We start from the raw sequence: 17,392 nt of genomic DNA on the forward strand, positions 1-17,392 counted from the left end.
CTTTCTTTCTTTCTTTCTTTCTTTCTTTCTTTCTTTCTTTCTTTCTTCCTTCCTTCCTTTCTTTCTTTTTCTTTCTTTCTTCCTTCTCCTTCTCCTTCTCCTTCCCCTGCCCCTTCTCCTGCCCCTTCTCCTTCTCCTTCTCCTCCTCCTCCTTCTCCTCCTCCTCCTCCTCCTCCTCCTTCTTCTTCTTCTTCTTCTTCTTCTTCTTCTTCTTCTTCTTCTTCTTCTTCTTCTTCTTCTTCTTCTTCTATTGGTGATCCCATTGACTCCCTTGGGTTTAATTGCCATATCCATGCTGATTCTCAAGTCTACATTTTCTGCCTCAGTCTCGTGTAACCTTTAATCTCACATTTCCAACTTGCTTTTCAAACATTTAGAATGAAATATCTAGTAGATATCTTAAACTCAATTTGCCCAAAACAGAACTCAACATATTTTCCCCTAAATCCTCCTTGCCTCTTATCTTCCCTGTTACTATAGATGGCAACACCATTCTCCCAATCCCTCAGAATCATAGCCTAGGAGACTCATCCTGGTTTCATCAGTATCTCTCACCTCCAAGATCCAAGTTGTGCCAAGATTTGTCGATTTCATCTTTTCAATATCTCTTGAATATGTCCCCTTCTCTCCTCTGACATTGCCATCACTCTAATGTTGGTTCTCATTACCTCATTCCTATATTAATTCAATAGCCTGCCTGCCTCAAGTCTCTTCCCTATTTCTATCCATCATCCATTCAGACACTAACGTGATTTTCCTGAAATGCAGATCCAATCATGTCAGCCCCCTACCTCAACCCCCTGTCCCCACTGCCTCCAATAATTTCCAATGACTTCCTATTACCTCCAGAATAAAATACAAAATTCTCACTTTTGTATTCAAACCCCCTTATAAACTAGACCCTTCTTACTTTTTAAGTTTTTTTTTTACCTTACTCCCCAACACATTATCTTTGATCTAATGACATTGGCTTCCTCACTATTCCATAGACAAGACTCTTGGCTCCAATCATTTTCTCTAGCCATCTTCCAAGTCTGGAATTCTCTTCTGCTTCACTCCTACTGACCTCCCTGACTTCCTTTAAGTCTCAACTAAAATCCCAGCTTCTACATAAAGTTTTCCTCTACCTTCTTAATTCTAGTGCCTTCTCTCTTTTAGTTACTTCCTATTTATCCTGTATATAGCTTGCTCATATAGCACTTTACTTGTGGCCTCCACATTAGATTGTAAGCTCCTTGAGGGCAGGGATTATTTTTTGCCTCTTTTCCTACCCCAGCATATAGCATAATGCCTAGTGTATAAGTACTTAATAAATGTTGATTGACCCTATGATTAACAAATGCTTTAAAGTTCTCTTGCCTTAACAGGTGGTATCCATGAGATTCTGTGATTCAAAAAATATCATTCATGGCCTCATGGACAACCCTCTGGTAATTGGCATCTCCTAACTTTCCTAGATTGGTTCTTTAACAACAGATATAGTCCTTCACTGTGTCTACACTTGCAGCATTTCAGCTTAGTAAGACATGCCAGAGATGGAAACCCAATAGTTCAAAGGGGGCTATCACCAGAGGGTTGACCATGAGTGATTCTTTTTTAAACCATAGAACATCATGAATACTGTTTGACTAGGAATTGGGAAGACCTGTTTGAACCCTGCCTCAGTCACTATCTGTGTGATCCTTGGCAAGTCACTTAACCTGTCTTGGCCTCAATTTCTCTGTCAAATTAAGAGGTTGGAATTGGTGGCCCCAAAGTCCCTTCCCAGCTCTAACTCTATGATACATATGCAAGCACATACACATACACACACATACTACTACTGTGTTACTTACATGTTTCTGGAATTCCCCAGCAAATTTTCTTCGTATTCTTTTCCTCATACGGGCTGGTCCCTCACGCCAATCAAGAGACCACTGAGAGCAGGATACCCTCTCTAACTTTTGCCCCCACAAACCCAATTCATTGAAAAGTTGATCTTTCATTTTTGTCCACTCACTTGCTGCCTTGCTGTAGAAACATTTCTGTCTCTGAAATAGAATATTGCCATCATTTCAAGATCTAGTTCTTTTCCCTTTGGGCACTGTGACAAATCTCAAAATAATTTTCTAGTCACAATAACAACAACAATAGCTAACACATATATGATAATTTAATGTTTAAAACAGTGTGCATACAGTATTATGGACAAATGTACCAGTATATTCTTAGTATTTGTATATCTTTGAGCTATAGCTATGAGAAAAGAAGAAATCGAGACCCATAGAATCTGTGTGCGATAAAGATCTTTGAGGATTCAAGTCCAAACACTTCTTGAAATATTCATTCCTTTTATAATATGCTCAGCAAGTGTTTATTAACTTCTTTTTGAACATTTAGTGACATAGAACTCATTGTCTCCTTGTATAGTCGATTCTATTTTTAATAGACCTAATGACTTGAGCCATTTGAGGCAAGATTCAAACCTAGATATCCTGATATCAAGCCCAGAGATCTTTCCATTGTTCTATATTACTAGAAGTATATTTTCTCTCAAACAAAAAGGGGGATTATTATTACACTCTAGTAGATAATTGTCAGACTACATCTAGAGTACTGTATCTATTTTTAGATGCTAAATTTTAAGAAAGACAATGAAAAACATAGATGTGTTTGGAGGAGAAAAACTAGAATGCTGAGTATATAATGTCCAAGAGTTAGTAAGATATGGGTTTAGTAGCTGAATGACCCTATGAAAATCAATTAGCTTCTTAGAGTCTCCATTTCATGGTTGATCGCTTCTTTATCTAGTTCCATTCATCTCTCTCTCTCTCTCTCTCTCTCTCTCTCTCTCTCTCTCTCTCTCTCTCTCTCTCTCTCTCTCTCCCTCCCTCCCTGGAAATTCACAACTACATGCATACTCCTCATTTCTTTTCTTTTTATATCTTGGGAACTTCAGTTCCTGGGTGGAAATCAAGAGATAAGAGATTGTTTGAATATCTTTGGAGATTATGATCATATGAACTAAACTAAAGATGAACTTTGGTTTTGACTGTATTGGGTATAGAAAAAATAATAAAGAACCACATTTTCCCTGTTACAAGGGAGAGAAGAATCTGCATTCTATCTCCAGGCTGATAGCATTTTCATCTGCTTTCCTTTTAAAATCAAAACCATCTATTCTAAATATTTAAAGATCTGGAATGTATCCACATGGGCCACCCTAAAGATGTTGATTTTCTCAAAAATAATTGAATGGACAAGCAAAACTTTCATATCAGATTCCATTTCATAAACTAGGTTCCTCAGGAGTGACACAGGTTCACTAACCTTCTGTTGAACAGAAGCCAAGTATGAAGTTGAGTAGTGCTAATGCACAGCTTATTCTTCCACAGAATAGCTTTCAGTGGGTACTTGGAGTTCCATCATTTGCTTTTGTTGGTTCCCAGTAGGGTTTTAGCCTCAGCTGCATCCCATTAGCCTGCAGAATCTCAGAAGTTGGCGGGGAAGCCCAGCCAAAATACAGCTTCAAAGACCTGTAATGCCATTGGTGTGAGGATTCCTGCCACTGACGCAGATCACAATCCCTCTTTGACTTGGTGGATGGTCAATAACTTCTATGACTGAGAAAACTAATCAGCTTAAGTCTAAACTGATGAGAAACCTCATCATCCTGGGCTAAGCAGATGAACTAGCCCTTGCTGGTACTCAAAGCCTTTTCAGCTTGATAGGACCTGTGTGATCTGGCATTTAAAGGGATATCCCTGAGAACACAGGTCATGGGGTGGCTATGTGGTGCAGTGAATAGAGCACCAGCCCTGGAGTCAAGAGAATCTGAGTTCAAATGTAGCTTCAGATATTTAACACTTACTAGTTGTGTGACCTTGGGCAAGTCACTTAACCCCAATTGCCCTGACTTCCACCCTCTGAAAAGCAAAAAAAAAAACCCACAGATTGCCTTCACACCTCCATGATGAGGCATTAGAGTGGGACTATAGTGGAGAAGCTCCAGCCTCTTACCCAAAAGACTGTTAAAGTTCTTCCAATCAATGCACCTGAACTTTAGAAAGGATCACAGGAGGTTAAAAAGACAAAGTTGGATTTTTAAATCCTAGGTCAGATCTGTAACTTTGCCAGTGTAGGGGAAAAAAAAACATATCCTTTCCCCTAAAAATTAAGCACAAAAGATGAGACCACTTTAATATTGGTTTTGGAACTTCCCAAAGTATTGTTGATTCCACCAATTTCCTTTTCATTTGAACTGTAACTCAATTTAGTCCAAGTATATTCACCATAGCTAATTCAAATAAAAGAAAAATATTTACTGGGGTTCTACTTATGCAAAGCACTATGCAATAGGGCATGTTGGGTTACAAAGGGAATGTAGACTCATGAAATTATGTATCCTGAACTATTCTTCAAACATGACTTGGCAGCCAAGGCATCATAAACTCACACAAAAAGTACCTAACAAACTACAAAGAGTGAAATAAGTTGTCTTTCCTCAAAGAGGAGCAAAAAGAGAAGTTAAGTTCTCAGCATGCCTAGAAATGTCTATATTGTGCCCTTTGGGGATGAAACAAGAATATCATGCTAGTTATGATATACTAAACAAGTTATCTTGCCATATCATTTTGAAGTCACCCCATATTGTGAATTATATGAAACTACTAGAGCAGGTAGCTTTGCAAAGATTAAGCTTTCTCACTGTAGTCTCCCTGGAGAAAGGTAGTAACAAACATCATGATAGTGAATACTCATTTGCATCATTTAAAAATAGAGATTGATGGGGGCAGCTAGGAGGTGCAGTGAATGGAACACCAGCCCTGGAGTCAGGTAGACCTGGGTTCAGATCCAGCCTCAGACACTTAACACTAGCCACGTGACTTAACTCCAGTTGCCCTGCCTTCCCCCCTACAAAAAAAATAGCGATTGATTCTGGAAAGAAATTGTGTCACCCATTTATACTTCAGTACTACAAAGAGCTATTATTTTAGTAGTCTGATTAATCTTCCTACACAGATCTTATGATTTAGTAGTAAGTCTTTTTGAGTGGATGGGGACTTAAAATTTTTTAAAACCCTCCAATTGGATGTCCTATAGGCACATCGAACTCAGCATGTCCAAAATTGAGCTCTTACCTTTCCATAAAACCTTACTCTTTCCTTAACTTCCCCATTTCTGCTGAGGCTACCACCAATCTTTCAGTCACTGAGTTTTGTAAGCTCATCATTTTGGTTGATTCTTTCCACTTTGCTTCTAGCTTCATTTTATCCCTTTTGGTATATTGGGACCTCAAATAGAAGACTCAAATTCGGGTCAGATCAACACTGGTAACTGAGGAAGGTCTACTTCCTAGATCTTGCATGGCATAATACCATTAATACACCTTCACAAATGAACCTTTCCCGTGATAGTAGAAGGCTACACCTCCTCTTTGCCTGGTACAACATTCACATCTCATTGAGGCAGCCTAGCATAGTAGGAAGAGCAATTGATTGGAAGCCAATGGAATTAAATTCTAGCCTTAACTATCATGAATTTAATCTGATTTGGCAAATACTTTAAATCTCTTATGTTCAGACCATGATGTTAGACACTAGATTATATACAAGAATAAAGATGCAATTCCCTTAGGGGCTTACAATCTAGTAGAAAATATTTGACATAGATGCAACTAGTTAAATACAAAAAGGACACATTAGTTGTACAATAGGTACATTACCTAAGTGCTGTCAGGTTTTGGAAAGGAAAGATTCTTGGGGATGTGGGAATAAGTCTCAAGTTCTTTGGGTGAAAAATAAATGGACTGGGCTAGAAGAACTTTAACTTCCTTTCTATCTCTAAATCTTTTGATTCTATAATTTAATATAGCCCAAAGTAACAACCTTTAAAAATAAAATTAGTCATTCCTAGAGTCAGTGTGGTACAGTGGAAAGGGAAATTGATTTGGAGTCAGAAAGACCTTGGTTGACCTCCTGGCTCTGTTACTTACTACTACTGTGACCCTGGGGAAGTCACCCAATCATCCTTGTTCTTAGTTTTCTCAACTGTAAAATGAAAGGGCCTTGGATTCAGTGACTCTTGGCAAGTCCTTCCAATTCTAAGTATAACATCTCTTGAATATTAAGTCAAGTTAGCTATAATGTTAGAGCTTTCCCTCTGAGATTACTTCCCATTTATACTATATTTATTTTGTTCTTACGTAGTTTTTTGTATGCTGTTTCCTCTATTAGACTGACCTCTTTGAGGACAGGGACTTTATTCTTGCTTTTCTTTGCACACTCATTGCTTAGCACAGTGCCTGGCACATAGCATTTAATAAATATTTGTTGACTGATTTACTGAAGTTTGGGGAATAAGTTTCAACAGGAAATTTGGAGGAAAAAAATGTTTTGTTACTTACCTGGACATAATCTTTGTATAAAGATGCATAGAGCTCCTGACCTCGTCTTCTGTACTCCTCCATACAAGACACAAAATCCTATAGAATAAAGGAGAGCAAATCTTAAAATTCAACTACAACAAAGATGAATTGAAAGAACTCCAGTGTTATAAAATTGGAGAGGCATGAAACCTGTGATTTCAACTGGTATAAGGAACTCCGGGTGAGAAATATTGCTATCAATGTTGGTCAGCATCTTAGAGGGTTGCATAGAGCACTGAGGGCTTAAGTGATTTAGCCAAGGTTGCACAATTAAAATGTTACAGGTAGGATTTGAATCCAAGTCTCCCTAGTTCAGGGAACAGCTCACAGAAGAATTAATATTACTTGGTTAAGAACATCCTAGTCCCTGCAAGCACTGAAAAAGGAAATAAATGAGAAGACCACAATCTTACTAATTTTGAAGACTAGAAGCTCCACTTTGTCCTAATATGAGGTTGAAATTGAAAATGTCTTCACTCCTTTATTTGACTGCTTAAAGAAAAGACAAGGTTACTAGACTGATTGATCAGGGTAATATTGTTGGTATAATAAATAATATTTAGTTTTTATTTTTATTTGTACATTTTGTTTCCTCATACCTTCTACACTCTTCTCAGACCTCTCGCTTATAATAAAGAAAAAAAGTTAAGGAAAGCCAACCAACCCAGTGACCACATCAGACAGCATATGTAACACTGTACAGCAAGGAGTGTACTGGGAAATATTTAATGACTGGCTCTCAAAAAAGTATGCACAACATACTTTTAAGTTGAATTTGCATCACCATTTTTATCACTTTCTTAAGTCTAGACAATCAACAAAACAAAAAATAAAGCAAACACTTGTAGCATTTGTTGATTTCTGAGTTATGAATGCTCACATTGAAAATTTAACAACTGGCTCTCCTGAGTGAATTCCAGCTGGCCCTAGCACAGTCCTGTGTACATTGTTAGTCTTTTCCCTCTCTCTACTTAGAGGAGAGAAGCCTTTAATTGGCATTTTGTACTCAAAAGAGTACTGACCTTGAAATCACCAAGCCTGAGTCTGAATTCTGGATCTGGAATATACTCTCTGTGTGAACTAGGCCAACCTGTTCTATTTATCTGAGCCTATTTCCTTATTAATGCATAATAAAAAATAAACATAATAAAAATAATAATATATAAAACATATTTAATAACACAAAATTAGAGGGTTAAATTATATCGTCTTAGAGGCCCTTTCATCTGTGGATCCCTTATCCAATACATCAAGGATGTTTCATTTTGTTTTGTTTTTCTAGATTTTATCAAACCCCCTGACCCAATTGCTCATGATGTTATTCAGAAAATAGGGGGATGTGGTCTAGATGATAACATAATTAGGTTGATCTCTGCATGTGTTCATATGGATGAACCCTAAGAGAAGCCATCAATGATTCAATGTCATTTTGGTAGATTTGCAAGGCAGGAGACCTGTTCTTGGCTCCATGGTTTGAGACATGTATAGAAATCTAAATGGGACAGCTGATGGATGATAGTCAAAAAGGACTTTTTAATGTAAAATATTTGGCAAAATCAATTAGTGTCCAATAATGGGTGGTATAATTAAGGAAAGTCATTGAAGGAAACCAAGATGGTGGAAGACCTTGAGTTTGTGTCATATGAGAATTGATTAAAGGAACTAGGAATTATTAGCCTGAGGAAGAGATGACTAAGCAGGAACAAAATCTGTCTTCAAGTATTTGAAGGGTTATTGCATAGACAAAGGAGTAGACTTGCTTTGCTTGAACCTTAAAAGTCAAAATTAGGAAGAGGTACAAAAGTACAAAGGTGGTAGAAGGTACAAAGAGGAAAACCTAGGCTCTATTAACAATTATTGTTCAGTTGTTTTCAGTCATGTCCAACTCTTTGTGATCCCATCTGGGGTGGCCTTGGCAAAGATACTGCAGTGGTTTCTTTCTACAGCTCATTTTACAGCTGAAGCAAACTGAGGCAAACAGGGTTAAGTGACTCGCCGAAGGTCACACAGCTAGTAAGTGTCTGATGCCAAATTTGAACTTAAGTCTTCCTGACTCCAGGACCACTGCACCACCTAGCTACCCTATGAATTATTAAAGACACCTAAATGTGAGATGGATTGCCTACGAAATTGTAAGTTTATTGTCTTTGAAGGTCTTCCAAGTTAAAGCTGGAAAGCCAGTTGGCAGTTATGCTTTATAGAAGGAATTCTTGTTTAGGTATAGATTAGATTAGATGATTTGTGAGATCCTTTCTCACTCTGATATTCCTCTATGTGTTTTTCTATCATGATAACAGAGTAAAAAGTCAAGACAGCTGTTGGACTTTCAAAATAGGCAAAATCTGAGTGTGTGCCTCTGTGTCTGTTTGTGTCTGTGTGAATGGGTGGGTGGGTGTGCACACGGGAGCGTGTGGCTGTGTGCTCGTGAATGCATGCGTTTCAAGGACAAAGGCACATCTGCTTTAATATCATCACATATCACTGATTTCGGAAGAGAAGAGAATAAAGCATTTGTGTACCACATTTAAGCTCAGCCATTATTGCTTAGCAAATGAGGGAGAAGAAAATGACTTGGGAACTTGTGGAATAGAACCAAGGCCCCCAAAGATTATTCAGTGTTACAGCTGTCCTGGTGAAAAGTGAGGGAACAACAGATTGGGTCCCATTCTTGAAGGCCATCATTCCCAAATCAGCTCCTGGGCTCTCCTGGGGTAGCAACTGGTCTCGGGATCATGCTTTTTTTCTTGTGCTGGGCAGACTGAGTGCCTGGCAGTCAAGGCACTGATCCGAATCCGGCTCATGGAGTCCCAGTTGGCCATTCATAGCAACATGGATCAGATGGGTAACCTTTAAATGCACTGACTCTAAGCTGGGTGGGCAGTGATTCTTCAAAGTAAAACTGCCTCACCGAGGCTGGCACTGTGCTATAATTAAGTTAACATACAAGGTCTATGTGGTGCCGATTGCAGCTGGAAAGCAGCCAGTTTCACCCTCCCCCACTGAGAAGCCCCATTTATTGGCATTTCCCCGCAGGAAGCCCCTGCTTTATGCTGATGACAGTCATTACATTTTGTTTGTTTAAAGCATCATTAAGCCTGTAATCACAGTTGTGGCCTCACAAAACTATTCCATAATTCATATCAAACTCCCATAAAGGCTGACCTAGAAAGCAATAAGCCGATAGTGGGCCCATGCGTAAGACCTGCCTTCTGTTAAAAAGTATACCAGAGTCACAGAAATAAGTTCCAAACCTGCTGAATGGAGCACTAACCTAATTTGGGGGTGGAGGGAAGGAGGATGTAAAATTATAGACGCAAAAATCTCACTATACGTGCTTGAAATGTAAATGGGGGCTTTACAAGAGGTCCTGGCTCACATTCTCCCATCACTGACTGATAGAAGTCCTTCCATTATACATTGTGGAAATGGATGGGCCATTCAGAATAAGGGAAATCCCATACCTGGGCTCAAGAAATTGCCTTTATACAAGGTGTTCAAGTACTTCTTACAAGTACAAGGCAGGAGAGCCATGGCTAGACAATGGTTCACATGAAACAGATGTCCTGAAAGGGGAGAGGAGGAAATCTGTGTGCCGTGATAGCCAAAAAGTGCTACTGTGAGTTCAATTCCAAGCTATGGGACTTTCTTCCTGTACAACCTTGAGCACATCATTTGAGCTCTTTGGGCCTCAGTTTCCTCAGCTTTAAATTCATAAAAGAGTAGACTTGCTTTGCTTGGACCTTAAACATCAGAATTAGGAAGAACTGGTAGAAGGTACAAAGATCTTGTAGACTTAGGCTGCATCAAGAAGTATAGGGTCCATAACAAAGGAGGGGATAATAGTAAGCTATTTTGTCTTTATTAGGTCCTGCCTAGAATATCTGTTAATTTTAGGATGCCCCACTTTAGGAAGTAGACTGACAGGTTGTAGTGTGCCCAGGTAAAGACGCTTAGGGAAGTGAAGGGTTTTGAGGCCATACTAAGTAAGGGTCAGTTTAAGGAACTGGGGATACTTTGCCTCAAAAAGAAATTTATAAGGGACATGATCTTTGACTTGAAGTGATTCAAATGCAATCTTGTGAAAAAGGCATTTAAATTATATTACTGTGCTCCAGAAGTCAGTGGAAGTCCACACCAATGACTGGAATTTTCCTTATCTAGAAAAGGAGAGGATTGAGTTAGATAATCCATAAGGCTCCTTGACTCCACTACTAGTTTCTTTGACTGAATGTAGGATAATCTTCCTAACAATGATAACTATTAGGAATTGGGATGAGTTGCCTCTAGCTCAATTCAGTAACAGATAAATAGGAACAGGGAAAAAGGATTGTTGGAATAATCCCAGGTTAGGTTTGGGTAAGGTATGAGCACCAGTGGAATAGCAGGCACTACTGGGGTAAGAACTCACTACTTGGCAAACCATCTGAGAATAGACACTAGAGTGAGGCCAACACCTCACACAATCTATCAAAATAAGCTCAAAATGGATACGTCACCTATTTATAAAAGGCAGGTCACACCACAAATAAAATAGATGAAAAAAGAAGAAACGAAATTTTGAATATATGGAGAGGGTAAAAATTCATGACACAAAAGGTATAGAGAGATGCACAAAAGAATAAAAATGGACAATTTTGACTGTATAAAATTGAGATTTTGCACAAACAAATCCAGTAGAGCTAAGATTAGAGAAAAACAGTTAATTGAGAAAAATATTTGTAGCATGTTTCTTTGATAAGTTCTCATTTCCAAAATATGTAAAGAACTGATTCAAACTTAAAACACCAAGAGTTATCCTTTAGTGAAAAAAAAAATTGAACAGGCAATTCTCAAGGAAGGAAATCCAAGCTATTTATTTTTGCTGTTTAATCCTTGCAGTCATGTCCAACTCTTTGTGATCCCATTTGGGATTTTCTTGACAAAGATACTGGAGTGGTTTTCCATTTTCTTCTTCAACTCATTTTATAGCTGAGGCAACTGAGGTAAACAGGGTTAAGTGATTTGCCCAGGGTCACACAACTAGTAAGTTTTTGAGGCTGGATTTGAACTCAGGAAGATGTCTTCCTGACTGTAGGCCTGACACTCTATCCACTGCACTACCATATACCCATAAACTATCGATAGTCATGTGAAAAAGAAAAATGGCCCCAAATCACTAATAATCAAAGAAATGCAAATCAAGCAACTCTGATTCCCCACCTTTCACTCATCAGATTGACAAAACTGATGAAAAGAAAAACTCACAAATTTTGGATAGATTTTGAGAAAACTATTCTATTGATGCACTGTGGATAGATATGTAAATTGGTACAACCAATTCAATTTTTAATCCGTGACTGTTTAGGTCATGTGAATTTAAGAATTTATAAAAATTTTAACTTTTAAGTCATTTTCCCAAACATTATTTCATTTGCTTTTTATGGGAACTTTAAAAGAGAGGCAAAACCAACAGTTTCCCCATTTTATAATTGGAGAAACTGAATTATAGTCCATAGACCTCTCCAATGTCACATGATGAATTGATGATAGAACCAAGACTAGATCCTAATTCTCCTAATCTTAGTCTAGCTTTCATTCACAATTCCACAATTCTACTGGTTATGTGGGCTGGCCTTCATTCCACTTTGAAACCTGCATCTCTATATTGGGTGGACATGAATGTGGCTAAGATACTCCATTCTTATTTACCTTTGTCCTGTTTTTGGAAAATAGAGTCAATGAATACTTAACTTGGATCTGATCTCAACACACACACACACACACACACTGTCTTAGCTGCATGAATTTCTTTGTTGTCCTTTCATATTTAGTGGATGCATATAATTTGCAAAATGATCATACAAGTTCTCAGAATGTGACTGAAAAAACTTAAAGATTATTAAAGTTAATTTTGAACATTCTGTTATGGAAAAAGATTTGTAAAATGAATTACTATAATAAAAACAGTTTATTTTTTGCTCATCTCTAACAAAACAATTCAATATACTCCCACTGGATGAAAATATGATGTAGCTAAAATATCATAGAATTATAGAATCCTAGAATTGGGAGAAACCTCAAGAATCAGTTAATCTAGTCTGCACTGGTCACTAAAGAAAAGTAAATGACCTAAGGTGACTTGTTACTGTTTATTATTCAATTTCTAATAATAAATTTCATAGTTTTGTATTTCACATGAATGATATGAATTATTATTATGGAAAGAACATTGGACAGGTAATCATGAAATCTAGGATTGAAGGCTCACTATAGCAGAGACAGTAACTTAGGAAGGCACATTTTATTTTTCAGAACTATGAGGTAACTGGGGTAATACTTTCTCATTTTCTTTTTAAACATTAGTGAATGTTCTGTGTCAAATTTGAACACAACTAGGCTGTGCATCTGTTCACTGCCACACATCGTTCTTCTTTCACAATCTTTTTCCAGGTACTAACATCTCTACCTGCTTCATCAAAAAATTAAAAATTGGAATGAGACGTCCTAGGATATTGTGTTTTCGGACATTTTAGTGAGCTGTTTAGGTGTTGGGATGTATTTGTTGAGAAATGGGTATCTCAAAGAGTGAACTTGACTAATCACCAAGCTGTCATTCACTTGCTCCCTCTGAAATCATTTATTAAATGTTGATAATGCCCCATATACTGGGATGTGAGGAGATATAGGGGTACATGTCAGAATTCCTAACCTTACAGAGTTTAAACTCTGATAAATACCAGATAGTGACAAGAAGATAGGTGTTGTGGTAAAGAACACTCCCTTAAGAGTTCAGTCAACCTGGTTTGAAGTCTTGCCTCAGACTATACTGGCTTCATGACCTTCAACAAATGGTTTAACCTTTCAGTGGCCTGGGTAATTCTCTGAAACTTTAAGTTACAGACAGTTGCCAGATCACACCAATGGAGGAATCCCTGAACCATGGGGATGGACTCAGTCCCCTCTAAATGTAAGATTCTATAATTTTCTATTTTTGAGAAGCAACATGGCATAATAGCTTCCCTATAATGTATCCTGTGGCCTTGAGCAAGACAGTTAGCTTCTCAATACCCTAGATAGCTTTCTAACACTACGGTAGAGGTGAATTATCATCTAAATTGGGGAGACAGAGTTTCCACTCTAGGAATTCCCTTTACCTGAATGAAATTCAAAATCCCAAACAAAATAATGTAGGTGCTAGGGAAAAGTGTATATATTAGGATTGAGTTGGAAGAATGGAATGGCCAGATAGAGAAGAAACACCACTGTGAAATCTGTGGAGCAAAGATAAGATAAATTTTTCTTTTTAGTTTGAATCTGTTTTGTCATTTATATAGTAAACTCCCAGGTGAGAAAATTCTCTCCACCAACGGATACAAAGAATTATTTTACAACTGATATTCATAGTTGCCAAGAACCACTTGGAAATCAAGTGACTCAACCAGGTAACTCCCCTGTTATGTGTCACAGGCAAGACTTGAACCCAGGACTTCCTGACTCTGAGGCTGGCTCTGCACTAGCCATCCCATGCTGCTTCTCAAAATACAGAGTTGGGGAATTTAACATTTGTGAGTGACCACAGAAGTCACCTCATCCAACATCAGGACACTGAGAAAGGCATGGAATTCTGATACAATTGTGCTCTCAGCTAATAACCTATCTCTTTGTCCTTTTCCTCACCATTAGAAAATGTAATCAGTGAATTTGATCCTAATGTGTCATACCTACTTAAGGGCAAAGATGACTATCAGTCTGACTCATGAATTGGGAGTTTATTCTCTTCCAGAATAAAAATACCCTGACTTTCACCTATAGTATCTAAGATGAACGAGACCTATGTGAAGAACAAATTTTTCCTATTTTGGATTTAAGCAATTGGGAATAATGATCCTGGTTCTTCTGTGACTTAGGTGGTACACCATGGCCAGGCCTCAAGCATTTCGGTGGAGAAAGGACTGGGGACAATGGACTCAGCAGAGATTATGAAGGTGAGAAACATCCAATTTGTCTGAACATTCAGGGAAGTGCCTAAATATTGATAATGGAGAGTCAGTCCTTGGATTCTTAATTAATGACAAATCATGACAATCTGGAAAATGTTTCATACAACCACGGTTGAAATAATCATCATTTTAATGTAGCCAATGTGGTAACTAGCCTCTTCAATCTTTGCTAGGCTGATCCTGGGTGAAAGCCTCAGTGCCTTCACCAGACTGATTGGTAGGACATGCTCTGAGATTCAATCAATCAATAAGCATTTATAACTTCTTCTGACTGCCATATGAATGCTTGCCCTGTGTGAGTTCTCCATAAAATAGTCTTTTTGGCAAGTGTATGTTTTCCATTCAGATAACGTGGCCAGCCCCTTGGAGTTGCAAGGCCTCTCTCAAGAACTTTGGAATTAATTATGTGACATGAGAGACACTGGCACAGGACTGCTCAGCACAGCGTGCCCACATCAGAGAAGGTGCTGTGCTCTATGAGCAAAGAAAAATTGAAACAGCTCAAAGAAAATTCAGGATGTGGAAATTTAGAGGAACTACCCCAAATACCCCAAAGAGTATTTGTGCCCAACCTGTGCTAGAGCATTCCGAGCTCATATTGGTCTGATCAGTCACAGTCAGACATATGGGAACTTGCCTTTACCATAATGATATCATTTTAGTCCTCTTTGAGAAGAAAGGACAACAACCAACCAGCCAAGGCGTTTATCTAGGACCTACTACGTATCAGGAAGTAATGGGAAATCAAGAAATTAGGGCCATCTCCATAAGATGAGGAGGAAAGATTTGAAGGACTTTAATGGAAGAATAACATAACAATAATAATAATTTAATGATAATATTCATAGCAGCCATAATGGCAAACAATGGGAGCTCTGTGCTGGTAAAGAAGGATCAGATTAACACAAAATAATTTATTTCTTGTTAAATACACTCATTGTTAAAACTTTCCATGACGTTTATTTTTAATTTGCTTTGAACTCCGATGGTTTTTTATTAAATCATATCATTTTGAATACAGAAAGAATGACTAGTATAAAACATACCCTGGCATCATAAGACCAAAATAACATCAAAAACTCAACACATCTTAAATTATAGGTGCAATATTTCCCCATGGCATTCATCATCCTCTCTTTTAAACATGTTTATGTTAACCTCAGATGTAATATATATTTCTAAATGGTGTTAAGGGAAACTAAATTCCTGATGATAAAATTGGAGAAATGAAATCACAGTAACTTTAATTGAAATAATCTCTTCCTGATAATACTCCTTTCAGCTAAGACCTCAGAGGACTATATAAACATTAATTAAGACTCACAACTCCCCAAAGAGGTGAGGAAGGTTACTATTAGTATAAAATGGCTTGGATGAAAGATGAACATGATTGACTGCAGGGGTTTTCAACTCCTGGAAGCATCTTCCCACGAACATGTGTGGGGACCCAAATCTGCCTCTCTTTCATTAGACGCCCTCACCATTTCCAACAACACTATGTTTTTAAATGACATTTGAAAATGAAATAATGTAAAAGGACCCAGATGTTTATGAAGTCTTTGTTCATCATGTTCAGAGTAGAGAGAAAATGCCACTTTTCACCAATGACTAGTCTTGCTTACAACTACAGATATAATCTTTCTGTCATGCCTGAGGTCAGCCTCAAACAGATACCAAATTGATTCTTCACATTAAGGTCAAAATTTGAAGTAGAGAAGAGAAAAATGAGCAGACTCAAGAGAATGTTGTATATGCATACAGTAATAACTATATTGTTTTAAGAATGACTGAGTGAATATTTGTACAATTATAAATACCCAAAGCAAAGGACTTAGGAAGAAAGACACTATCTGCACCCAGAGAGGGAAATGATAAATTGAACTATGTATAGAATAATTTTACATATCTAAATTATAAACACACACACACACACATATATACATACACACATAGAAAGGTATACATATGCACACACATAGATAGACAGATTTGATTGATAGATAGGTAGATAGATAGATAGATAGATAGATAGATAGATAGATAGATAGATAGATAGACATTATACACACGCCTATTTTTGTCTAATAATAGCCATATCTAAGGCAAAACATGGGGGGAGGGAAGAAAAATAGAAATTTACGTTATAATTTTGTTGTATATTTGAAAGAAATAGCAAGTTGAACATAGCAGATTTTCAGTTTCATGTGCAGTCATATTTTTATTGTACTATGTTATGGAAATGTTTGTTTTATTCCACAAATTAAAAATAAAATACATGAAAAATATGTAGAAATTCAAAGGCACTACAACAATGCTCAATGGACATCACAGGTACATCTTAGTCTATGCAGCTCATGGAGACTACTATTAACCCTATGCCCCCTGGTACTCCCTTGCTATGTACTTGCTAATGTTTTTATTTTCACAATGTATAGAGATCTAAACTTTGAAACTCTCCAACAGTGTAAAGTACCTCTATGGTGCCATGGTGACCCTGGGATCTTGATATAGACTATATACATGATATATGTGAAGCACAAACTCTTAGTGGATTCTGCTGAGTTGGAAACATACCAACCAACAGACAAGTGATGTTCATGTGACTGACTGTCAACAGAGCACAAGCATAGCTTGAAGAGAATCATCATGGGCAACTGGACCACCAGTTGACAAGTTTTTAAAGAGGGAACTCATGTACTAAGTCTGGAGTGTAAGAACTGTGCTAGTGATAGCATTGTGTGTGTAAATAGATAGAGAGCTAGGAAAGACTTCAGAGGTTGTCTAGTCTAACTCCCTCATTTTTCAGTTGAGGAAACTGAGGTCTAAGGTCACACAGGTAGTGCTATAAATGATGACACTAGTGATAGAGGTAAAATGTGAACTCAGGTCCTCAGACTCCAAGCAGTGCTGGAGTGAAAAGGGAAATTACAGAGTTGTGAAATGTTGTAGTATATATGTCCAATGATATTCATTAACAGATTATTATTTTATTTTTCAAAATACTTTA

General features: G+C 37.6%; 1 protein-coding gene across 1 annotated transcript in view; it reads right to left on the minus strand.

Annotated features, from left to right (window-relative positions):
* WDFY4 (WDFY family member 4) overlaps positions 1–17,392 on the minus strand; it is a 268,014-nt gene that overhangs the window by 155,100 nt on the left and 95,522 nt on the right. The window contains exons 23-24 of the mRNA XM_069067249.1: positions 6,386–6,463; positions 1,836–2,030 (exon numbers count right to left, since the gene is read on the minus strand). Coding sequence (XP_068923350.1) covers positions 1,836–2,030; positions 6,386–6,463 — 273 coding nt within the window. The remainder of the gene's footprint in view (positions 1–1,835; positions 2,031–6,385; positions 6,464–17,392) is intronic.

The sequence above is a fragment of the Petaurus breviceps genome, unplaced genomic scaffold, assembly GCF_028583685.1.
Source record: "Petaurus breviceps papuanus isolate PSGF00001 unplaced genomic scaffold, PetGlider_PUasm1.0 90740, whole genome shotgun sequence".
NCBI classification, from domain to species: Eukaryota; Metazoa; Chordata; class Mammalia; order Diprotodontia; family Petauridae; genus Petaurus; species Petaurus breviceps.